We start from the raw sequence: 24,513 nt of genomic DNA on the forward strand, positions 1-24,513 counted from the left end.
TAGTATTAGTCATACCCCCTTTTTAGATTATCGCATTATTTTCGTAATTTATTCCTATTCTTAGGATTTATTTAACACATGTTTTAGAACACATTCAAATCACATTCTAACGCCGTTTTTACAAAAGCCATCTCCAATTTTTTGCTTCTACTTGCGTCATCATTAGGTGTATTTCAAACTAAATGTTTTGGGTTTTCTTATTTATATTTCGGTAACTTATCAATGAAGAAGACAAACTCGACTAAATTGATCTAAATACTCGTGCGTGTGCAAATACATGTGACTTTGCAAAACATTCGTTCCATCAACGCTGATCAGCAGGAGGGCATCTGTTTCCGCCGTCTGCTCCGGACCAATAATCACACACAGCTGCAACAGACACTGACAGAGTAATCTTTATTTTTTTCCCATCCTTGATTATTTCCAGATTGCCTCCACCGCCGCCCATACGATGGCTCCGATCAGTCTGCTATGTCGGGACTTTCTCAAATCGCTACTAATAGTCGAGAAACGACGACGGGAGCGTGATTTACTTGCCGTTGTGGATGGGACAGCTGCCACAACTGCCACGAGTCGTGCCGTTAGTGATGACGACGATGCTACTGAGTCGGATAGTGAATCAAGCCAGACGGCAGAGGTCAGCGCAAAGATTGCGCACCGAAAGGTGGCACTAGAGTCTATCGAGCGGGCTAAGTTGAAACCAGCCAACCGTGCCGGACAGCTCGATCAAGATTCAAAACTCAGGAAGCTGCTGGAGGATAATGTTGACATTGAGTTTTGATTAGCTGTAAGTAGTATATACGAATATAACTTCCGTAAAAAGTTTTTCAGATCCTTATTCAAAACTATATGAGATAATGTTTATATAGTAGGATTGAAAGAAGTTCTATTTTAATTCCAGTCCAAAAACGTCGACCATATTTTCAATAATGTCTATCATACGAGTGCGGTAGTCTAGTTCTTTGTCAAATGTTTCCAAGATCCTCTTAATTTTAGCCTGCCCGCAAAATTTGGCATAACTTTCTGCAGAGGAGAAAATGTCATCCAAAATACTCTTCGGAAGCAGAGTAATGTGACTTATAATGAAATTTTCAATCGCTGCTGACTTCCGGTAGTACTGGCACGATTCTCGAAACTCATCTTGTGATAGCATTCGCTCAATTTCTATCTTATGACGATTCAGCTCCGCTCGTAGAGATTGATAATAGTAACCTTGAAGAAACGTGTAGTGTTTACTTCGGAAATCACTAGTCGTAGTCAGTGTGGTCAACATGTTGAAATCATAAGCTGGTGGTACGTACCGGGATAGTTGATAGTCCACGAGCAAACTCTCGACCGGGATTCCTGAATCGGAGTAACGGAACATAACGTTGTTATTCCAAAGATCTCCGTGGCTGACTACATTTCTATACATCTGAGATGTCTTCACCAATTCGTAGATTTCCCGTACACAATTCGGCAGCAGTTTGATCAGAGTCCCAACTCGTTTCGAATTCTGTTCCGAGTGTGCCACTATTGCGCAAATCACGTCTATAACACCTTCTAATTCGGTCACTCGCGGATAGTTCTCTTCAAGCAGCCATGAATTCTCTTCCAACAACCCAGGATACTGCTCGACAATGAGCTTGCCTTGTTGGGCTTCCAGCGCAAAACTTGTGGCGTGAAGCCTTGCCAGTGCCCTGAGAGCCTGTTCCAAATGAACCAAATCAAGCAGCCCGCCGTTATGGCTCAATACACGAAATCCCTCCAGTTTGACGTTCTTGAACACAATCAAATTATTACCCTTTACAAACACGGCCTCCGGGCAGAATCTGCCGAATTCTGATAGCCGTGGAATCAGTTGACTAAACAGCTGCGCTTCTTTTGTGAAAGCTCTCATTTCCTCCAGGTATATTGCCAGTGTAGGAATTGCAGTGGGTAATGCTTTGACGAACAGTTGGATATCTTGTTCGACGCGATCGGTTTCTCCGTTACTCATTAGTACGGTAAGTGATAGCAGGAAATGATCTCCTAAATAACCGGTTCGTTGCTCATCCAAGTTGATAACCGTCGATGAAAGTATGTCGAACTGTGCTGAATTGGGTTTGAGATAATTTTGCACAATTTGTCTTTTGTCGGAAGCCGTTAGATCGAGTTGGTTTGCCATCTTTTACATATGCTAGGAGGAGAACTACTGACATAGTTTAAATGCGATGCACACTGGAATGGCGCGTCGGGTAAAATAATTTATGGTGATTGTATATTATGATGTAAGGTGTGGATGTATTCCAAAGTAAATTGGCGTTGAAGGCGATATTTGCACGTGCATCAGGTAGGAGATTTGATTTATAGCAGGTAGTTTTAATTCGATCAAGCCGCAAGTTATTTCATAGAATTTCTCTCTGTTTGGGTCCCTAAAGAAATGAAATGAAACGGAAGCTAGAAATTCAAAACTTCATATAGATGCTGAATGCAGTAACGATTCAACTGCATTTGGCTTGTTTCATGATATGACGAGGAAAAGTAAACTAACAAAAGATTGGTTTACGTTTAATTATGTAATAACTTTGTTTTCCTTTTCTTATAAAAGCAAGGTACAGAAATCGTAGAACGCAGTGGCGGGCACAGCGTAGTTGGTATTGCTTGTACGCAGCTCACCTGGATTCGATTCTCGATCCCGCACACAGGGTTAGAGATTTTTCTAACCCCAAACCTTTGAAACCAAAAGAGTTAGCTCCGACGAATTTGGACAATGTCTGCGTATTCCGCAATCCCAGGTGTATTGCTCAGGAATGGTTGAATCAATCCTAATCAAGCTCAAAATGGAATGGTTTGTATTCGGATAGTACGCTATTAATTTCCTTTACTTTCTGAAATGTAGTACTCCAGATACAGTAGTAGCTTAATGTCTACTTTTTCCTCGACAATCAGAATAATTCCTCCAAAAATCTCAATGGCTTCTTTTGAAGGGTCTCTTCTATCCCCTATGAATAATTTGCATGCTAATAAAATAATTTGTGTTGAAAATTGGTTGGGGGGGGGGGTTGCTTCTCCAATCTTCCGGTCATCACATCACATGATTTGGTATTCTTAGTATGCATAACAAACATAAAGATGTGACACAAGGTGCTAAAAATGCACAAAAATCCTTTTAATCCTGGATTTTCTGTTCTAAAGATATTACCAAGGGCCGTTCATAAATGATGTCGCGTATTGACAGTTGGGGAAAAGCCATGAATTAGCGAGAGAAAAACTAAAAATTTGAGACGTACTAGTGGAGCAGGGTAATAAAACCAATAACAATTTGAAGACTTTTTTCTGCGAGACATTGTTTATGAATGGACACCAAACAAACAATATTCCGTAACGAATATAACGTAACATCGATGACAGAGCAGTGGGATCAAGGCCAAGTTTCCCCTGGGTCGTGCAAAACTGAGAAGCAACATCAATTTCGGCACAGAGATGAGAGAACAGACTTCCATCTCAACCATAAAAGTTGAGTAAAAGGCACATCCAAAGGTAATCGAGAGGTTACCACCAAAGGTGGTTCTGTCATGCAGTTCAGTGCGTGAGTGCTCCTGAATTGATATCCAAGTGATTGTTCTAATTATGGGAAACAAAATAAAATTTAAAATAAAAAAAGCTATTCACGAAATGGATAGAATGATTAACATAAATCAAATTAATAAAATAAATAAATCAAATTAGCTCAAATTAAAATTAGACAATATTAAAAAAAGTAATGAAATTAAGAGAGTAAATTAAATTATTTCAAGATAACAAGTTGTCATACAATAACAAAAAGGACTGGCTAAACCGAATTGATAAAAAGAGGAAACTGAATAACTGTGAACTGGGAAAATAGTTTTAATAAAATGGATAAAATAAACAAAATAAATAATATGAATAAAGGGCGAACACGAAATTATTGCGACACATTCAACAGGGCATAACTTTTTTTACCATAGGGTAAAAATCAACCAAATTTTGCACACTTTCTCATTGATGTGTATTGTTTACATGCTGTCAAACTCGAAGTCGTGTTTTTCGATTCAACGAAAATGGAGGTGAACCAACGCGAGTCGAGAGAACAAATTCTTTCCAAACACCTGGAATTTCCTGACCTGTCGCACCGGCAGTTGGGAAAAATGTTGAACATTCACCATTCAACCGTCTGCAGAGTGTTGAAGCGGTTCCAGGAGCGGTTGACGTTGGACCACGGCAAAGGAGCTGGAAGAAAACCGGGACCGTAGAGCAAAAAGACGGAGGGAAAGGTGAAGCGGATGATTAAAGCAAATCCCAACGTCTCAAGCCGTGACTTGGCTAAAAAGATCGGCATGTCGCAGAGCTACGTCCAGAATGCAAAGAAGAGAGCTGGACTACATACATACAAGGTACAGAACCTCCCAAACCGCGATGAGCGGCAACAATCGACGGCTAAAACTCGGGCATGGATATGGCTGCTGTGTGATGGACGACGAAACGTATATAAAAGCCGATTTTAAGCAAATTCCGGGGTTAGAGTTTTTCACCGGCAAGAGCAAGTTCTATGTGGACGACAAATTTAAGAAGAAGAAAATGTCGAAGTTCGCCTCCAAATATCTCATTTGACAGGCCATCTGCTCTTGCGGACTGAGGAGTGAGCCTTTCGTGACAAAGGGCACAGTAAATGGCGAGATCTACAAATCTGAGTGCCTCGAGAGTGCCGTTCTTGCAGCAGCACGACGAAGCTCCGCTATTTTGGCCAGATTTGGCATCATGCCACTATTCTAAAAGTGTCCTGGAGTAGTATGAGGCCAATTCTGTCCATTTTGTTCCAAAGGACATGAATCCGCCAAATTGTCCGGAGCTGCGCCCGGTGGAGCAGTACTGGGCAATGATGAAGCGGAAACTTCGGAAGAGCAAGAAGACAGTCAAAGACGAGAAGGACATGTTAATAAAATGGGAAAAACTGAGAAACTGGTGCCGGATGACACTGTAAAGACTTTGATGGAGGGCATCAAGCGAAAATGCGTTCAATTTTACACTCAAGGCTCCATCGATTAACTTTTCTTTTGATTTTTGAAGTAAATATATATATGAAACTACCCTAAAATTTTGGTTTGATTTTAAACATTATAAGAAAATTGGCATGACATTTTCGGTGTCGCAATAATTTCGTGTTCGCCCTTTAGTATGGATTAAATTAACTCTTTCATACCTAATTATTTTCTAGCACATATAGGGTTCCAAAACCGTTTTTCTTAAAAGTGTTACAGTAAAGAAACACGAAAACCCTGTTTTGATCAAGATAGATGCTTCTCTAGCAGTTTTAGAAGTTGCTGAATTTTTACATACCAATCTTTAACACACATATCCTGCAAAGTTTTCAATAGTTCGTTTGGGCAGAAAAGGTAGCCGAAAGCTGTCCAAATTAATAAGATTTATCAGTTTTCTAAAATATTTCTGGCAGCACTGCTCCAGTGAAATCCAATCAGAGCAATTGCAATAACTTCAGTTCTACGGATCTTTCTTGTAACTATTAGCGCTCAAATAAACGGTGATTGTCACAATAGCTTTACTTTTTTGTGAAAAAATCTTGTCCAAACCCAAAGTTATACTGCCCATGAACGCATATTTGTCCCGTTTTCTATGGGATTTCCTATCTGTATGGGACTGATTTGCGAGCATGGGCAGTAGAGTGTCCAGAAAAATGATGAATTTTTGAGAACTTTATCGGCCTACCCCTGAATCGATTCCTAGTCCCACTAGGAGTACTTGCTCCAAATTTGGAGCAAATCGGACAAGTCTAGCTACCGGACCAACGTGCCTGAAGTTTGTATGGGATTTTTCGACAATTTATATGGAAAAAACCCACTAACTCGCAGTTTCGCGGTTAGGTGGCGCTGTATGCATCGTACTATCACTGTAAGTGGAAATAAGAAAGATAATTTTATTGCCTACAACTTTGCCGAAGACTACTAGTGAATCCGGCTTTGTTGAAAGAAGTTATTAAACTTTTAACGAAGTGATGTCTGAGTCAGTTTTGCATGGGGCCTAGCAGTGCGTGGTTGTGTATCACTGCTCGATTCCCACCAATTATACATTTTTGTGAGATAATGGTTAGATTTAACAGAATAGTATGTTCAGCAGAATTGTAGTACATAATACGTGTTATGTTTTGATTAGAAAATTTTAGTTCCACCTGTGACCGCATAGAGGGCGCCAACACTAACTTTTTATAGACGTGTGATAGATTATCGAGATGTTCGGAAGAATTATTTAGAAATGCTTGTTCTATAACTTTGTGGAGGACACCTAATCTCTATCTCTTATCGCTGAAAAGTTAGTGTTGGAAGACTCTATGCGGTAAAATGTGGAACTAAAATTTTCCAATCAAAACATGACTCGTATTATTTACTAGAAATCTTCTGAACATACTATTGACCTAAACCTAACCATTATTTCAAAAAATATTTAGTTCGTGCGAATCAAGTACTGATACACAACCATGCACTGCTACGCCCCATGCAAAACTGCCTCAGACATCACTTCATTAAAAGTTTAATAACTTCTTTTAACGAAGCCGGATTCACTAGCAGTCTTCGACAAAGTTGTAGGCAATTAAATTATTTTTCTTATTTTTACTTACAGTGATAATACGATGCATACAGTGCCACCTAGCGGCGAAAATGCGAGTTAGTGGGTTTTCTCCATGTAAATTGTCGAAAAATCCCATACGAACTTCAGGCACGTTGGTCCGGTAGCTAGACTTGTCCGATTTGCTTCAAATTTGGAGCAACTACACCTGGTGAGACTAGGAATCGACTCAGGCATGGGCCGATAGGGGTAATTTTTTCCTGTCACTCTAATGGGCAGTATAGCTATTTGAAAATGTTGTTGTTCATAAATAACAGGATAAACAGAGAGTTAATAAAAACAAAAAAATGAATGGAATGAATAAAATAAACAAAATGAAGAATTTTTATCACAATAAAAATGTTTTCTGTCTATACTTTTCATAATTTTTTTCATTTTGTTTGTTTTTAAGCTGGGAAATTTTTTAGGCGCATTTTGAAATTGATTTACGAGCCATTTTGCCAGTTTTTGGGTTCGGACACCTACAGCCGAAATAATTTCCCTGATTTCGTTGCTAGGCTTATGAATTTTCGAAAGTCCATTTATTCTGGGTAAGGAAGGGTTTGAAATTTTAAGTCCTGCTCCTGCTTTTCTCCCAGGATTGGTTTGCACTATTTGAGGGATTTATCCACTCGGTTGATTATTTCCGGGAGAGGGTTTATTTTCTGTACTCTATATGGGCCAGATGCAATTTTCTATCTCATGTCAGCGTAGTATTGTTCTTTGTCCATGACTACTACTTTGTTTCCCTTGTCAGCCTTAATATGAAAGACCGGCCTCTATTCTTTAATTTTTGATTCTTTTGTATGTTGTTTTCTATGACTAAATCTGCTGTTATAGTTCTAGCGTTGTTAATTTCTAGAATAGGAAGCTTATTCGGTCCTGCCTTGATGTCAATAACTCTTTGTTGAAATTCGGTTTTGATGCTATCGCATAATTAAGTCCTTGGTTTAGTAATTTTGATGTTCCTCAGTGAATAACGGTTGATCACAAATATCTCGACAACCTGTGCCGTTGGGGGAGCGTTCAATGAAATATTTCTATTTTAACCCTCAAACGCTATAACCCCAAAATTTTCTATTGCCGTTATAAAGGGTCATTTTCGACCCGTCGTTAAATTCACGACAATTTTTATGCTTGGAGATTTGTAGCGTGGAGACCTTGGATTCTGGTGGTCCCTAGAATCTAGTAGCAAGATGGCTCGTGATTCAGGTGGTGGATAGAAGCTAAGGGATACCCTGATGACTGGCAGATTGAATTATTTTTGCTGTCAATTCAACTAGATTCAGACCGATGTAGTATCCTATGGTTGTTGGTTCATTACACTTAATCGAAATTAAATATTCAATTTGCACAATGTTTTAAAAGTGAATTAGCCAAACTATTGGGTTCATACCAATTCAAATCAAAATTTAACGTAAAAATCACTCAATTGCATCATGTATTAAATTAGGAAGGATTACCCACAATTGTATCATATACGTCAGCTATGCATCCATTCCTTCAGCTGTCACAAATACTCAGACGAATACATGCTGATCACGATTGCCGAAAAACGGACGAGATTCGGTCGGGTGGTTTTAACATTCATCCGTCGGAAATGAAAATAATTGAAATTACTGAAAATTTTCATCTTTTCCGAGTTGAAAAGGTGAATTGACGGCAAAATTATTGAAAATTTTCACCTTTTCGTAGTAGTTTTCTAAAGATTTTTCAGAACACTGTTTTTTCGATATTAATGCATGTCCACACGAATATCATTTAATTCAACACTGCTAGACATATTTTCAACAAAATGGAACGATATGAACGTGCCAAATTTTACACAGCTTTCCTTCCGAAATTTTGAAACTGGTCCTCTATACATATTGAAAAGTAAGTAGTTAGGCACGACAGATGATGAGTCTATGTGGATAATTCCCGTATCCCACTCTCCTCTTCATGGACAAGCGTGAGCTTTTTCGTACCTCCTATCATCCCCTAAACTGTTTGCATATGCGGATGACAAAGCACATTGTGCAGTGCTTTTGCGACATGAATTTCGATGAGAATTGAAATTTAATTTATTTAATAAATTCTAAAAACAAGCACTTTTCATGAACAAATTCAATTAACGAACCCCCGTTTCAGTGTAGTTCATAAAAAAATTGTTCAAAAATTCTATACAATAGCTTTCCTTATGTTCTGCTACAGTAAGCTGCTTAAGGGGTTGTATACAAAGTTGGAACTCAAAAAATCGATTTTTTTACTGAATATTCTGAAAGTACATACTTTTGAAAATATCTGTGCGAAATTTCATTCAGATCGGAGCATTAGATTTTAAATTACAGCCGTTTGCAGCGCGCTGGTTCTTCTACGAATAAAGTGCACACAAAACTTTAAACGCAATTATCTCGGAATGAAGTTTTTTGGAAAATACCGTTGCGGTGAACGTAATATCTCAAAAACTATTCATCCGATCTTCAATTTTTTTTTGCGTTGTTTGTATTTACATTCTCGTGTACTTGAACGGTTTCTTTTTCATCCAAAAAATTTCGATTCTTTGCAGTGAATTTTTGTTTAAAATTTTGAACACCACAAAACTCAATTTATTGGTCAACATGATTTTTTTTGCAAAAAAAACAAATTTTTATTGGGAAACCGATCCATTCAAGTACATCACAATACATTTTTCCTCGCCATTCTTTTTAGTTTTTGGATTTCAGTTGAGTGGTTCGGCTGGGAGAGTGTTCACCGCAAACCTTTGCCAAAAAACATGCTTCGGGGGATGGGCCATAACTCCGACAACCTTGAATATTTTTTTTTAATTAAACTTGTTTTTTTTCTATCTTGGGGGGAGTTGCTTCTCTAATCTTCCGGTCATCACATCACATGCTTTGGTATTCTTAGTACGTATAACAAACATGAAGATGTGACACAAGGCGCCAAGAGCGCACTAAAATCCTGCCAACCCTATTTTTCATTGGATTGTCTGCTCTAAATATATCACCAGGGGACCATTCATAAATGATATCGGATATTGACAATAGGGGAAAAGCGAGATAAAAACTAAAAATTAATAAAAATTAATTTTAGACGTATCAGCGGATCAGGGATAAAAAACGAACAACATTGTTTATGAATGGCCCCCAAACAAAGAATATTCCATAACGAATATCACGTAACATCGGTGACAGAGCATTGGGATCAAGGCCCTCCTGGGTTGTGCAAAACTGAGAAGCAACATCAATTTAGGCACAGATAGCAGACGTCCATTCATTTTCATTTTTTTGTTTTGTCTTTTCATTTGTTTCTCTTGCTATGATGTGAGCGGCTCGGTACGGGAGAGCTGGACGGCCAAGGAAACGGAAATCCGGTGGCCCAAACAGATCAGGAACAGGAGGGAGGACTGCGAACAGGGAAACAGACAACAGATGAGAAATCGTTTACTTATTTATTATAACTACGATACTAATCACAATTGTTTTGCTTTTCTTGTTTCGTTTCAGCAAACCAAAATCTATACGGACATACGAACAGTTAGGCTTTGTAGGTTCTCATCTTGAGAAATGACAATGACACTGTACGAGATGGCGCTGGGCATGTGGCCTTCGACTGGCATGGTCCATTCTCATTGATTCGTAAGTCTTCTTGGCTGGTTGGTAGATATGTGCTCCTACTTGCAAGTTGATCAATTCGCTTGGGTGGAGGACATGTGGATCCTACTAGTTGTCGACTCTTTTGATCGTGAGTATGAGGCTAGTTCAGGAAAGGAGTGCAGGACTGGCACCTAAGAGATAGTTAATTATTCAGGACTTGTTCTTATGATTACTAAACTCGACCAAGCACACCGGCTCTCAGAAATGATAAGCAACCCTTTCGGGTCGGTGTGGTCTATTCGAGTCGAACCAGGCGGACATTCGGTTCGAGCAAACTTTATGGTTAATAGTGGATAAATATTTCTTACGCCTTTATTGGCAGAGATTCTTTTTGCGAAATCTTAAAATACCTTCACTGATATAGCAACTCAGGATAATAATAATAGAAAAATTAAGGGTTTGCCTGGTCCATAATATAATGAATATGTATATTGACTAGAACAGGGATAATCGAGTTATGCTATAAGATAGAGAAGAAACAGCACAGTTGAAGGAAAAGTATTCGCGAGTAAGGACTAATACTGCTAGTATGTTTACCGTTTCAATTAATAGTCGATTGATCTGCTTCGGACCTAGGAGACAAAAAGGAGATTAGGAAGAGACAGAAGCGGATGCAATACGAAATTTGCCAATATATGACGTTGACCCCAAGGCGACGGTAGGATGATTTTCCATAGGATGACAGACTAGATGACACGACGTTACACGTTCTAAACTTGTGCCAAATAGTTTGAATCTATGTATGAAATTCGCGGACATCACGGTTGACTGCGATCTCTGATTTACTTAACAGTCGATTGATCCGCTTCTGACCTAGGGGACCCATGAGGAGATCAGGAAGAAAATAGAAGCGGAATCAATGCGAAGCTTTAATTGCATCACTGACGACTTAGCACGCGTTGTTAGGAGCGGGATACATTGGACCAGACAAAATAGAGAACTTGACGTTACACACTTCGAGACAAACAGGCGCAAAATTTAGTCCCGAGGACCGGTGTTAATTGGCGGACAGTCGCTAATCTTTCCGATTTTGCAAATTTTTTCTCGCAGGAAGGCACCGAGATCCCTCAAGCTATAAGCTGCAGTCTTATTAGCCCGTTAAAAAAAGCTTGTTTTTTCTATCTTCGGTAGTGTTACCAACGAACAGTCTTTCGCTTTTTCAAATAAAATTTGCATAAAACACTTTCAAAAATTCACAAACATAACTGACTTTTTCGCCACAACTTTGTATATAACCCCTTAAGAATTCATTATGGATATGATTATTAATATCAACCCCGAACTTGCTTTCTAGTCCTCATTCAACATAATCTCTGTACATACGCTTGAATTACTTTTAACATAAAGGCCTATCAAGCTTGTCAAATACTCCTGATACCCTTACTAGCAGCTGTTTAGCAAAAGCCCAAACAGCTGACAAGTACTTACCGTTCACAAATACTCTACCAGTGCGATGCCGCATATGACCATATCGATTACCTTGTTTGCCCAGACAATCAAACATTGGAACGCTGGTTTCCCAGTAGTGGTTTCGTTATCAATTGAGCCACGCTTACGTCCATGCGTCCTACAGCCCACGTTCGTGTTCCGTTCGTGGTACACAGTGATGCGACCTCGAGCCGAGTGACAGCAATAATATTTATTACCATTTCGTGCGCTGTTTGTTCCAGTCCAAGTGTCATCGATCCGATAGCATAACCGTGCCGGGACGAGTGCTGTAACTGTTTGTGATTTTGGTAATGAACCCAGAAAAGTTTAATCTAAATCGAAATGACCTGGAAACCATCGTTGGGCGGTGTTTTTCCGATTTGAAGATGAAATTCAATTTAAATTCGGCTATAGTAAAGCCGTTTAGCGCGAGTCGTGTCGGATATCTCGGTGATCATTTCATCCTTGAACTGAAAGTCAATTCAGTGAGCGGTGAACGAGAGCAGAACTTGAACTTGTTCCTGAAAGTGTTACCAGAGAGAATACCATCTTTAACGCGGTATCTGGAAGCAATCGGTACGTTTCGCAAAGAAGTACGCCTATACAGAGATCTGTTTCCGAAGCTATCTCAATTTACTAGGTTCGCACCGGAGGCTTATCTGTCCAAAGATGATCGATTGTTGGTGTTTGAAAATTTGCAACTGAAGGGGTTTCGAACAATCAGTAATACAGACACGGGAATATTCGATAAGGCACATTTGGAGAAGGCGCTCGAAGCATTGGCCAAATTTCACTGCGCTTCGCTGATGTTGGAAACGAAAACCGGTCGGACACTTCCGGAACTGTGCCCGGGTGCGTTGGATGAAAATTGCTGGATACGTAAGGAAAATAATCCACGAGTTGAAGAGTTGCAGAATGCCATTGACGTACTTTGCGAATTAGTGAAGGTAGTCGAATGTGAAAATGAAAATTTATCTGATATATTGGAAAAACTACCACCATTTATGCTGCAAATTTATGAATTGGTCAAACCTTCTAGCAGTAGTCGAAACGTTGCTTGCCACGGCGATCTTTGGGGTAGCAATCTTATGTTCCAGTACTCAGACGATGGCGTTCCGCTGGATTGCTTAATAGTAGACTTTCAATTTACCCGTTACGCACCTCCAGCTTATGACGTAAATATGCTGTTAACTTTAACGACAACCGGTGAATTCCGGAAGCAGTACTACCGCGAACTGATCGACTATTACTACAGCTGCGTCCGGCAGGAGTTCATCGTACAATGCCTGTCACCGGAGGAGATCTTTCCTGAGCGACAGTTCCAGGAATCTTGCCAACGGTATCGGATATCCGGATTGATCGACAATTTCCTAATGAACCACGTTACACTGCTGCCCAGAAGTTGCGTTGACCAGGTCTTCTCGTCCCCGGAGAATTACAACAACTTTAGCGGTCAGGACAAAATCAAAATGTGCTTGGATGTGTTGGAGAGTGATGCGAAATACAGGACTAGACTTACAGGGATTATCAGGGATTTGGTTGAGGCTTTGTAGAGAGGCTCGGAGAAGACAATAAAACATTCCGATTCGCTGTTTTATACAGTTATTTTAACACAGTCAAAATTTTAACAAATAATCCAATTTTAGCTAACAGTTTATACGTAAAAAATAGTGTGGTTGTGCTTTGTGTGTGTGATATGGTTGAGTATAAATACAAAATTTTTTTGAATTATTTCGAAAAGTCCTTGTATTTTATTTTCAATTACAGAAAAGTTGAGATTATTAGGAAATCCACACTCAAATTGGCCCAGCGTACCCAGGCAGTAGCTCCTGCACAATGTCCAACATCCGTTCGCGAAACTCGACATCCGATCTGAATGCCTGCAAACAGATGTTGATCTTCGGTTGAGGCATAAAGCCGGCATGTTCTTCGGAACACACGAACACCTCATCAAGATAACTCTCTGGCAGAAGGACTTCTGGACCGATGATGCAGCCATGGATTTGACCCGCCAAGCGATAATATTTGCAACTATCGAGGAACGATTCTTTCGTATAGATGCTGGTTGGATCTATTTTACTTTGCTCCATAATCTGTTCGAAGGTTCGGTAGTAACTATCTAACAAAGAACTCATCCGTTCAGATCGAAATTTTCCCGAAGTGGTTAGCGATAATAGCAAACTAATATCGTAACCAGGTGGAGTGTATCGAGACAATTGAAAATCTACCAAAATGCATTCCAACGGCACTCCATCCGAACTATTTCGAAACATTACATTATTGCTCCAAAGATCTCCGTGTCCGAACACGTTTCTCCAAGTCTTGGATGGCTTAACGTAATCATAGATACTTCTGATAGTTCCAGGCAGCTCCGCTAAAATCTTTTCCAACTTTGCCGAATCTCTCTCAACGATTCGCATGAATTCACACCACAAAACGACAACGTTCTCAACATCTCTGGTTCTGATACTACCTTTTATTCCGGTCCAGGCATTTTCCTTCAACGCACCAGGAAACATTTCCGTTAGCCGTCTACCTTCCCTTTCTTCCAGCACAACGGATCCGGCATGCAAGTATGCTAATGCTTCCAGTGCCTTCTCCAGCTGTTCAGCGTTCATCATTCCTTTATTATCCTTCAGAATATCGAAACCTTTTAGCTTGACATTTTCCATGACAATCATCCTGTCCTCTTTGGTGAGTAGATATCTCGGAACAATTTGTTTGTCAGCAATTTGCTCTTGAATTTTTGGAAGAACATTTTCACAGATCCTGACTTCCTTCTTGAAGGTATCGATGTCGATCAGATACTGTGCAAGAATGGGTTTTCCGGCGGGGACGACCTTCAGGAAGAATGACAGCTCTTCAGTTCTGCGGCCGCTGAGGTTGATCTGAATCTTCAGGTCGAAATGATCGGCCAGAAAGCCATCCGGATTGCCTCCGAAACTTTCAATCCAAGTATTTCGGATGATTGGCTGAACTTTCTCACTAGCAAGGTATCGGGTCACAATCAGTTCCACATCCTCACGAGATAGGCCTAAATCGGTTGGCTTCAACATGGTGTATTTCGACAAGTTAGTACTTATCAACTGAGGCGGACAACTATCCACAAATTGTCCCAGCTACTACTGATCATCCTGCACAGATTGCACTTCTTTGATATATGGCATAGTACATCTTGGGTTGGATTATGCATGATGCTTTGGATAACAGCTGGCAAATAAACGCCAAAGTGAGATAAGAGATAGGGAGATAACCTTTGGTTTGGCTAGTCCGGGGAAATTCTATCCGTATATTTGTTATGTATCTACATCGGATGATTTCTCATATCTTTTGAGTTCAAATGATGAAATAAGCTTAAGGGGCATAGGAGTATTTTACCTTAATTACTTATGGATTTTGTGTTTCGACTTCGTCTCAATCGAATACGAGACTAACTTAGCTGGCGCCGGATTGACGCTAGCTCCAAAAAACGGAGACACAGTTTGTGTTCCTGGGTAAACTCCTAATCAAGCATGATGTTCCGCAAGAGAAACTCATTTTATGCTGATGAGAGCTGATGAATCCGTTAACCAAGTTTGTCGGATTCTGATGCGACGAAGTCGAAACGCAAATTCCACAGCTAATTTAGTTATAGGTTTTGTGATCTTCACGCGCAAAGATCGCTGACAATATCGTTGTTTGGTACAGCCTGGTCAGGTCTCCTGGGTGGGCACCCCACCATGTTCCGGTTATTGTACGGAGAAAGTTGATCCTTTGTTGGCACTTCTGTTTGAGATACCTAATGTGACATCCCCAGGTTCCAGTAGAGTGGAACCAGACCCCGAGATATTTGAAAGTTGAAACCTGAGCAATAGTTTGACCGATTAATTGAAGCTGTAGTTTCGCTGGTTCACGCTTCCTAGAAAATATGACTAGCTCAGTTTTCTCCGTGGAGAACTCGATACCCAGCTGGAGAGCCCAAGCAGACAACAGATTTAGCAAAAAGTTGTTTAAAATTGGTGAAATGTGTAACTTCTCATAAAGAATGTTGATAGAAACTGAATCAAAAGTCCCCTTAATATCCAAGAATACTGATGCCATCTGCTCTTTTTGACATAGACCAATTGAATTTCTGTAGAGAGCAGCGCATGTCAATCGTTCGTTCCTTTGCCTTTGCGGAAGCCAAATTGTGTATCTGATTGTAAGCCATTTGCTTCGACCCAATTGTCGAGGCAAAAAAAGATCATTTTCTCGAACAACTTCGGAAACATTTCAATCGGACGATACGAGTTGTGATCGGAGGCTGTTTAGTTCTAATTTTTGGATGGCGATTACTCTCACTTGTCTCCAATTGTGTGGGACAATGTTTCCCTCAAGAAACTTGTTAAATAAATTCAACGAGTCTGGCAGATTCTTTAACAAGTTGAATTTGTTTCTGTCTAGGCCTGGGGCTTTATTGTTACATGATAAGGGAGCAAGTGAGAACTCCACCATCGAAAAAGGTGTTACGTTCGCGCTATCGTGAGGCGACGTGGCGCCGTAGATCTTAAGTGACGGGGCGGAATCCGGACAAACCTTCTTGGCGAAATCGAGTATCCAACGTTTTGAATATTTCGCGCTCTCGTTAGTACTGTTTCGGCTTCGGTTACGTCGGTTACGCCGAGCCGGGTCTCAAAGAGTGCTCATCGATGTTTCTCTCGTTAGTCCGCCAATGAACCGGCACCAGTAACTACGTTTCTTGGCTTTCATCAAATATTGCAACTGGCGTTACTAACGTCACGTACTATCGATAGCTGGCGGATAGACCGTCGTCCCGGAAGATCTTATACGCGGCGGCTTTTTCCGCGCACACGTCTGAGCACTCTGTCCCACCATGAGTTAGAAGTCCGTCCGCGAGAGTTCGCGTCTGCTGCGCGTTTAGTCTGAACTGGATCCGTACTCATCCTTCGGAGAAAGCTCTTGTGTGAACTCCATTTTGCTGGATATCGTGGACGCGTAGCATTTCCAATCAATATTTTGTGTGAGGTCATACGAAACATTGATTGTATTTCGTGTCTCTGAATTGTTAGCAATAGTAATTACCGAAGTCGAGCAGAGGGACAAGTCTAAGGCGCTCAGATGCGCTGGAGGGGCACGAATCCGTGTCATTATTTTCAAAACGATGTTGAAGTTGTCGCAAAGCTGCATTCGCAGACATGATTCCCACCGCATTTCCCACAAAGAGCCTTAGTGCTACAATGGGAGGCTAAGCGTCCCAGTTGTTTTCAATTAGCACACTTTAAGATCCGCAGTACAAAAAGACGCACAGGTTGACGAACCTTGCCAAAGAGGAGATAGTTGGATAGAGCAGACCCTGCGAAGGTCACCCGATAGGAGTCTGAGTTGACATATGTTCTCTTCCCGTCAACTACGACTGATACTGAATAGAAACGTTTGCACTCCAGTATCTTTACTGGCTGAAACAGGGCGTCTTTCAAATAGCCAACCCCATGTGTCAGCAGATTCGCGCAACTTAGATTCAAATCGAAAACGACCCCACAGATTTCCACCCGATTTGCTTATACATATACTCTGTACTCCTTCGTAAAGGGTTCTTAGTCAGTAATATCATTTGCCTGCTTCAAAGTATTTACAACCACCCAAAGCTTATGAGACCGAATTTTCGATAATTTTGTCACGGTCGAATATTGTTCCGTCAGAACTCGAGAATACTGCAATAGATTTAAACACTTTTTGTCTTTGGCAGCGCAGATCACGTATGGTCCGGTCGAGGAGCCTGGATATATCTTGAGCCGAGGAGTCGATTTTATTTCGACATTCGTCTCACCTTGAGATGAATTATTGTCAGGGGAAGTTATTTTGCATGGGCCTAGGGCCCCAGACTGAAGGCTGCTTGAAAGAGTTACCGCAAGTTTTGAGGTAATATCCAATGAATTGAACAATTTAAATGAAGAAAAAGGCTAGCAGCACTAAAACGCCAGCACACTCTGAAATTATCCAGTAGCTTTACTTAATTCGTTTTAACCGCAATAAGGTTAATAATTAGAAAGTGTTAGAAAAAGCAAGCTTCCACGTGCTGGAAATCTGGGAATATTATAGATGACATGGGGGCTCAAAATCTGACCCAGTTTCGTCGATGCCAAGGCTTTGGACACGTCACTAAAAGTGTCAGTTACCCAGTAAAGTTCAGCCGGAAATGAACTGGAATTCTGACTGGCTCCAGTTCGTATTCCGGCTCCAGTGATACAACCGATTCTAACTAGAATCGGTTGTGTCACTGGAGCCGGAATGCGAACTGAAACCAGCCAGAATTCCGGTTTATTTCCGGCTGATCTTAACTGGGTATATTCCAAATGCATGATTTGTGGTGATAATTCGCACGCAGAGGGCGCTTGTCCGGCGAAAGTAACCAAAGAAACATTCAAATGCGTCAAATTGTCGCAAAAACTATACATCGACATGTCCTATTACTTCAAAATAGTAATACAACTTCTCTACCAATACAATCATCTTCTACCTCCGTCTAGTGGCAGGTAACGCGGCTAAAAGAACGATGACTACCACGCCTCCAATTTCATCTCCACACAACGCTTCCTTTGGATCTGGGTAGCATTAGGAAAGAAAAATGGATTTTTTGCAGCAATCAATGTTTCAATTAATGACTGCAATGCTAAATTCTACCTACATGTTTGCATAAAACTGTTGTGACCGAAACTTTCTTAAAACCAAATATTAAATTGAAGAGTAATCCTAATTTTGCCATTAATCGATTTGATCGAATTGTTGGATTCGGCGAAAGAATCGCAAAAGCTGTAGTACTACGATATGAATGTAAATAATATCGAGCGGCCCCTCGAATAACTGGTCCGCTCAGCATGGGTAAAAGCTTCTGTAATTTCTCCCGAAATTTGAATGAGAGTGAGTGGTTGGTTGGAGTTCCTTCGAATGAACTGTCAGATGAGTGGTTGAGCACCCACCGGATCCAGCCGTGGTTGGAGCCGAGTTACTTTTGGCGGGTGGTCGCGACGCAGGCGTCGCCTCGCTTTTGAGATAACCCTTTCTGCGACCTTTACCCGCAGAATAAGCTTTAGTGAGAGGAAACTATTTGTCTCTGGGTTTTGAAAACCATTCGACAACACCCGGGATTTGGTGGTAGAGGATCGAGGTCTGGGGATATTCAAAAGAAATTGAAGCCGTATACAAAAAGGCTTCGGGGAAGCTTGCGTAATTTCGTGAATGATTACGTAGTTCCGGTCCCGAAGATATGACTCATGCTTTAAACTGAGGACTCCAAAGATCTGATTTTTCACTTTGTTCTGGAAGAGGCAGGAGTGGTTTAGATTTTTTTTTCTCGCGCCTCGGTGTGGTTTTATAGGTAAAAGATAAAAATCGTTAGATTCTCTATATCAGTAATTAGTTTTCCCTTCCCAGTTCTAACTCGTACAAGTTAAGTGGCTTCCCGCATATCGAAGCAGTGGTTTAGAGCCGGTATTCCCGAATTAAGGTAAGGTGCAAATGGTGGCCAGTGTAGTGCGTGCCCTAATTCCAACTTGTCGTTGGATGCGAGTTTTTCGTGCAGGTTTGAAGCTGCAGCATCCCGTCACACCGATCATCATCCGTCATCAACCGCTTCTGACCCCGCCATCTAGCTACAAAGTTCCTGGTGAACCATCCGGAAGAGCAACGACCGTCAAAATTCGCGCTAGCTAGGGAGCAGCGTCGTTGCCAGCATAGTCCAGTTGCTGGGCACCGACTATCGATCAACCCACGTTATGCAGTGACCCCCATCAGGTCAGACTCTGCCAGCAAACGACCGGGCAAATCGTTTGTGGCAACCGGATCAGCATCTCCAGCGGACTGGATCTTCGAGCAACCCACGTAAAACCATGGTAGTGTGAGTATTCATTTCCTTTTTTGACATGCGCATGATCAATTATGTTTAAACCCGCAAATGCCGGTTCAGTGAGCTAAGTGACAGCGTTTTCGTGACAAGCTCAAAAAGCCCGGGTTCGAAACCCGATTATCAATTTTTTTGTTCGGTGGTTTTATTTTTCCCACCCCGTAAAAATCCTAGGTCAGCGATGAAATCGCTGTATTACACGCAAACACGCCGACTGTATATGCACGCACCATAAGTTGAGCCACTCATTTTCGGATGAACACCACGTTAGGTAGTTTTTGATATGCTTTGGGAAGGGAGAGAGACAGGATAGGCAGTGACCATGTTGGGTAGCGCGCTGCGAGGAAATTAGCTAGTAAGTTGGAAGGCCCTGGGTTCGAGACCCGAAATGTGAAATAAATATTTTTTTTGTAAGCGAATTATGAGTTGAAGTGAATTAAACAGTTTTTTTTGCAGTAAACTATTTTTTGGTATTTTCTGGTGTAGGTAGTTTCACGATTTTCGGTCGTTTCCGTTTTTAGCGAGCAGAGTTGTCTCCTTTTTCCTTCGGCTCCACCTTTCCTAAATCGGCCACGATTGGGGACCTTGTGTTTGAGTAGATCTTTGTTCGTGATGATAAAAAGCGTTAGAGCTAATCAATTATACCAGTCTGAGGCCTTCTTTGTATACTGTTGTTGATTTCTAGCGAATGTTTTCAGACTGGTAATCAAGGTACCTGAGTCCAGTTGGACCATTCTGGAGCCAGAACTCAGAAACAAATAGTACCCGCCCGTAGGAGGTGTCTCAATAGCTGGGCAAACCGAACAAGGCGAATGGTCTCCTTCGGGAGTGGCGCTGAAGCCATCAGCTAAATATTGATTGAGGCTCCGGCTCCAACTGTCTCGGGTTACAAAGCGTTTAATCGCAGCATCAAACATCGTGTTTTACCCTCTTTTGACACCCAGGTGATTGAGAGTTTTGGTATCGAAGTTGAAACCGATCTTGGTATCATTTTTATTTCTGCAACTAATTTGCCTTTTCAATGCACTGGTGATCCCGAGCAGAGTCTGATAACAAATTGAGAACTAAACTTGATGTAGTATGGAATGATTGCTCAGGTTGTTATCATTTTGGTCGTTTTAACGGTTAAAAGATCAAAATCGAAAGCAGAAAAATTGCACTATGACATTAAACAGAAAACTATTCATGCTATCAGTGAAAGCAAATTGAAAACTCATTGAGATGGTGAAATATTTCATTGATAACAAAATAAGTAATCAATTTGATGTTTGTCAAAGAAATAGAAACAAACATTTTTTTCTAAAAATGTAAGCACATCAAAATGAGATCAAAATATGATGTCATATCTGAAAAAGTTTAAACTGATATCAAAATAAGATTTCAATTTGATGCTTGATATCAAAATATGTTGTCTATTTGCTGTAATTTTGATGTTGGACGCTCGGGGAGCAAACTAATTTCTTGAAAGGACACTTACAAAAACTTACAAGAAATCGGTCGAAATTCTTTGTAATCGGCGATTTTTATTATTGTTGGTATTTATTAAGTTTTGTTTCCAAATGCACTTACGTACTATTCGTCTGTAAGGAATTCATATACGATTGATTTGGTTATGACAAATCAAAGTCACATGAAAAAGTTATAGGAAGATGTTCAGATTCAAAGTCAACATGTGTAATCAATTTGGGTTCACATAATTGCTTTCGTTTAACTTGCCATTTCGATCTGTTTTCCCCTTGGATACGACCAAAAAGTCTGAAATAAGGTATTGACACTTACGTCATAAAGCAAGCCAAATGATTTATTGTCATTAAAGCATCTTTTTTTTCTGATTTTGTTGTCAATTTTATTACTCTCAAACCGGTTGCATTACAGATTTGTAGAATTTTTTCTCTAAACACTGTGGGACAGCTTCTGCCACAAAACACACACCTTCAAAATTGACAGGATGTAAACAAAAAACTCCAAATAGAAACTAAAAAGTTTAAGCTAGTTTTAAGTGTTGCAATAATTTCGAGTCTATTTTCCCCAGAGAAATTCGTGAAATTTACTGAATTAACACTCCACATTATCGTGTATCTCGCGTCACCATCTCACTTCGAAGATGGGTACACATCGCGGGCAGCTAGTTTACACGTCTTTGTTATCTAATAACTTCTCTGGCAAGCGTGATCCCGTTTGGAAATTTGCCATTGAATTAATGAATGAACTGCACTGGCACTGAGTAGATGAATAAACAACGACAAGAAAACACACAGATAAATGTTTACTCAAAAATGAAAGATTACTAGATAAGTTTACAGCATTGGAATAAAATAATACCTGTAACATACATGGTCCATACAGCACAACATTTTCTCTGGGTGTAATATAGTGCTATACTAACTCAGTTTAGTAGATTGTGTAAAGTAGGATAAAACGGTCGCTCAAACTCAAGACGTCAAGAATAGAATAGTAGTGCTCAAAACTTTTCCGCACAGTTCACACAGTCCACCTCGCTCGAAGAAACGCATGTTCGTGAAAATGTCCAACATGAATGATCTCATATCAATCGAAGAGTGCGTTGAAGTGATACGCAACGCACGAACTGCAACTAACGCCACCTTTAAGGTTCTAAATTATCAGGTGAATAAAATAGGCGGTCAACTGGGCTACCTGGGAGAGTACGCTTATCTTGTCGTAACGATTGAAGAAGTAAGTGATGGTTTCGATAATGAAAAAAGTGCAAACATTCGAACAATGTGATTCATTCTAGGAACATGGACAAACTGAAGACTTGAAATATTTCATGAAGTGTCTGCCATTCACGGATCCTAAACAACGGCAGATAGTTGAAGAAGTTGGGATGTTCAAGAAAGAAGCCCTCACATATCGGGAACTGTTTTCGAAATTCAATCAGGATGCAACGAAAGTAATGAAATGGCGACCGTCCTGTTGGCTGATCCGAGATGATTTATTGGTCATGGAAGACCTTACCACAAAGGGTTATCTAGCAATGGCATATAGGAAAGATTTCAACAAATTACACATGCTTAAAATTTTCGAATCTATGGCCCAGATGCATGCCTGCTCGCTCGATTTAGAGTTCAATCAGATGAATAGGGAAAAACTAGGTTCAAAATTTGAACCAATGTTATATGAGACAACGTTCATGAAGGATAGCCAGTGGTTCACAGTTGGATTGATGGTATGTTTGATAGCGTCTTTGTATACGTAATTAATCTGAAATTTTCCCCTTACGAAGGGTATTATGAAAGTGGCACTGGAAGGATCCAAGTATGCGTTGAATGCAACCTATAAAGAACGAATATCGTCAGAAATGATTGCCAAAATGGATGAAATCTACCAGTTAATGGAACCATCAGATCGCTTTCAATCGGTTGTAGTTCATAGGGATTTATGGTTCAACAACATGATGTTCCAATTCGAACAGCACCCGAGTAAGGGAACAATCGATTACGACAAACCAACAAGCTGTACCCTGATAGACTTTCAAATTGCACGATATTTGCCGCCAGCAGTGGACTTCTGGTGCGCAATCTACTTGCTGACGCGACGAGCACACCGTGATCAGTACTACGAAACCTACAAGGAGTATTACTACCAAACATTAGGCGCTAAGTTGAGAAAATTAGATCTTGATATACAGCATATTCTTCCGTGGGAACAGTTTGTGGAGAGTCTGGCCCACTATCGTTTGGTGGGACTACTCTGGTCAGGAATTCTACTGGGATTTGTCAATTTACCGGAGGAATTTCTGTGCAATCTACACACGAACGACACAAAAGCCTACTACGAGTTTTGTCTCGTCAACCGCGATGAGATCATAATGGACTTTTTTCGAAAGGATCGCTACTACCGGGAACGATTACTGGATACGGTGGAGGAAGCGTTGGAGTATATGTTCAAGTTCCAATAAAATAACATCTGTTTAGTAGCATATTCTTTGCTTGTTAAAATTAGTACATTGAATCTATTTGACATATAAAGTTGACAATTTGAAGAAAATGAGAAAAAACACAATTTTGTGTATGACAGTGCAATTTGAAAATATATCACGAGTTTTATTTGGTAACCTTTTTACCTTTCTCTTATAAAGAAAGGTTATGCAATCACTGTTAAAATCGACTCCTTAACCGAGGCTAGGAGGGCCCAGTGTCATATACCATTCGATTCAGTTCGTCGAGATCTGAAAATGTCTGTGTGTATGTGTGTGCGTCGTTTAAACTCACAATTTTCTCAGAGATGGTTGAACCGATTTCCACAAACACAAATGAAAGCTATAATGCTCCCATCAGCTGCTATTGAATTTTTAGTTGATCTGAATTCCGGTTCCGGAGTTACGGGTTGAAGAGTGCGGTCACACAGCAAATTCTCATATAAACTGGTACCACCATGATGTCCAAATGATGTAGAACATTTAAAATGGGTGTAAAATTAGTTTAATTTGCGGGTCTAGATCGCTAATGATCAATCAAAGTACCTTACCACATTGGCCACCTATGACGGTTCAAGATGCCTCCGGGGAACTCACCAAGTTCCTAAACTAATATCACACCTATTCCCCAGCGAATTCTTGACCGATTTTTACAAACTTGATTTCAAATGAAAGATTCAGTAATCCCACTGACTACTGATGAACTTCATTCGGTTCTGACGCTTGGTTAGCAAGGTTACACTGAAATAATAATCCCATAATAAATTGTTACAACCATAATACCCCAGAGGCTGAAAACTATTGAAATGGTCACCAAATTGCTTCTAATCGCGGATCTAAATCAATGATTGCCAATCAAACATTCTTTGAATATATTGTCCACTGTCGACGATTCCGAGAGTCCCGGATTCCGGGCATATTCTACAACTAAAGTCACATCGATTCTTCGGTAATGACTGAACCAATTTTCTCAAACCAAGGCTCAAATAAAAGGCACCCCCTTGCCCTTACACTTCCCTCCTTCATCACCT

General features: G+C 40.4%; 5 protein-coding genes across 5 annotated transcripts in view; 3 read left to right on the forward strand and 2 right to left on the reverse strand.

Moving 5' to 3' along the window:
• Window positions 1-850, forward strand: part of LOC131679221 (WD repeat-containing protein 75) — a 35,635-nt gene extending 34,785 nt beyond the window's left edge. Inside the window, exon 6 of the mRNA XM_058959884.1 lies at window positions 428-850. Coding sequence (XP_058815867.1) covers window positions 428-781 — 354 coding nt within the window. The 3' untranslated portion in view covers window positions 782-850. The remainder of the gene's footprint in view (window positions 1-427) is intronic.
• On the reverse strand, window positions 186-2,159 carry LOC131679229 (uncharacterized). The gene has a single exon (XM_058959902.1). It carries the CDS (start codon window positions 2,144-2,146, stop codon window positions 887-889), a length of 1,260 nt encoding a protein of 419 aa, XP_058815885.1. The 5' UTR covers window positions 2,147-2,159; the 3' UTR covers window positions 186-886.
• Window positions 2,160-11,779: 9,620 nt separating this feature from the next.
• On the forward strand, window positions 11,780-13,406 carry LOC131679231 (uncharacterized). Its single transcript, XM_058959905.1, has one exon. The coding sequence runs from the start codon at window positions 11,978-11,980 to the stop codon at window positions 13,217-13,219; it is 1,242 nt and encodes a 413-aa protein (XP_058815888.1). The 5' UTR covers window positions 11,780-11,977; the 3' UTR covers window positions 13,220-13,406.
• Window positions 13,407-13,411: 5 nt separating this feature from the next.
• On the reverse strand, window positions 13,412-14,780 carry LOC131679230 (uncharacterized). The gene has a single exon (XM_058959904.1). It carries the CDS (start codon window positions 14,720-14,722, stop codon window positions 13,463-13,465), a length of 1,260 nt encoding a protein of 419 aa, XP_058815887.1. The 5' UTR covers window positions 14,723-14,780; the 3' UTR covers window positions 13,412-13,462.
• Window positions 14,781-21,959: 7,179 nt separating this feature from the next.
• LOC131679227 (uncharacterized) lies at window positions 21,960-23,576 on the forward strand. The gene is made up of 3 exons (XM_058959900.1): window positions 21,960-22,239; window positions 22,301-22,732; window positions 22,790-23,576. The coding sequence occupies exons 1-3, from the start codon at window positions 22,057-22,059 to the stop codon at window positions 23,462-23,464; spliced, it is 1,290 nt and encodes a 429-aa protein (XP_058815883.1). The 5' UTR covers window positions 21,960-22,056; the 3' UTR covers window positions 23,465-23,576.
• The last annotated feature ends 937 nt before the right edge of the window (window positions 23,577-24,513 follow it).

Source organism: Topomyia yanbarensis, chromosome 2, assembly GCF_030247195.1.
Source record: "Topomyia yanbarensis strain Yona2022 chromosome 2, ASM3024719v1, whole genome shotgun sequence".
Taxonomy (NCBI): Eukaryota; Metazoa; Arthropoda; class Insecta; order Diptera; family Culicidae; genus Topomyia; species Topomyia yanbarensis.

What these genes read in the sequence shown, in the direction of transcription:
- LOC131679231 (XM_058959905.1), top strand. Translation starts at nt 11,978, where the DNA reads ATGAACCCAGAAAAGTTTAATCTAAATCGAAATGACCTGGAAACCATC.
- LOC131679230 (XM_058959904.1), bottom strand. Translation starts at nt 14,722, where the DNA reads ATGTTGAAGCCAACCGATTTAGGCCTATCTCGTGAGGATGTGGAACTG.
- LOC131679229 (XM_058959902.1), bottom strand. Translation starts at nt 2,146, where the DNA reads ATGGCAAACCAACTCGATCTAACGGCTTCCGACAAAAGACAAATTGTG.
- LOC131679227 (XM_058959900.1), top strand. Translation starts at nt 22,057, where the DNA reads ATGTTCGTGAAAATGTCCAACATGAATGATCTCATATCAATCGAAGAG. An exon ending in TTGTCGTAACGATTGAAGAA is followed by an intron (nt 22,240 to 22,300) that starts GTAAGTGATGGT and finishes GATTCATTCTAG; the next exon opens with GAACATGGACAAACTGAAGA. An exon ending in GGTTCACAGTTGGATTGATG is followed by an intron (nt 22,733 to 22,789) that starts GTATGTTTGATA and finishes CCCCTTACGAAG; the next exon opens with GGTATTATGAAAGTGGCACT.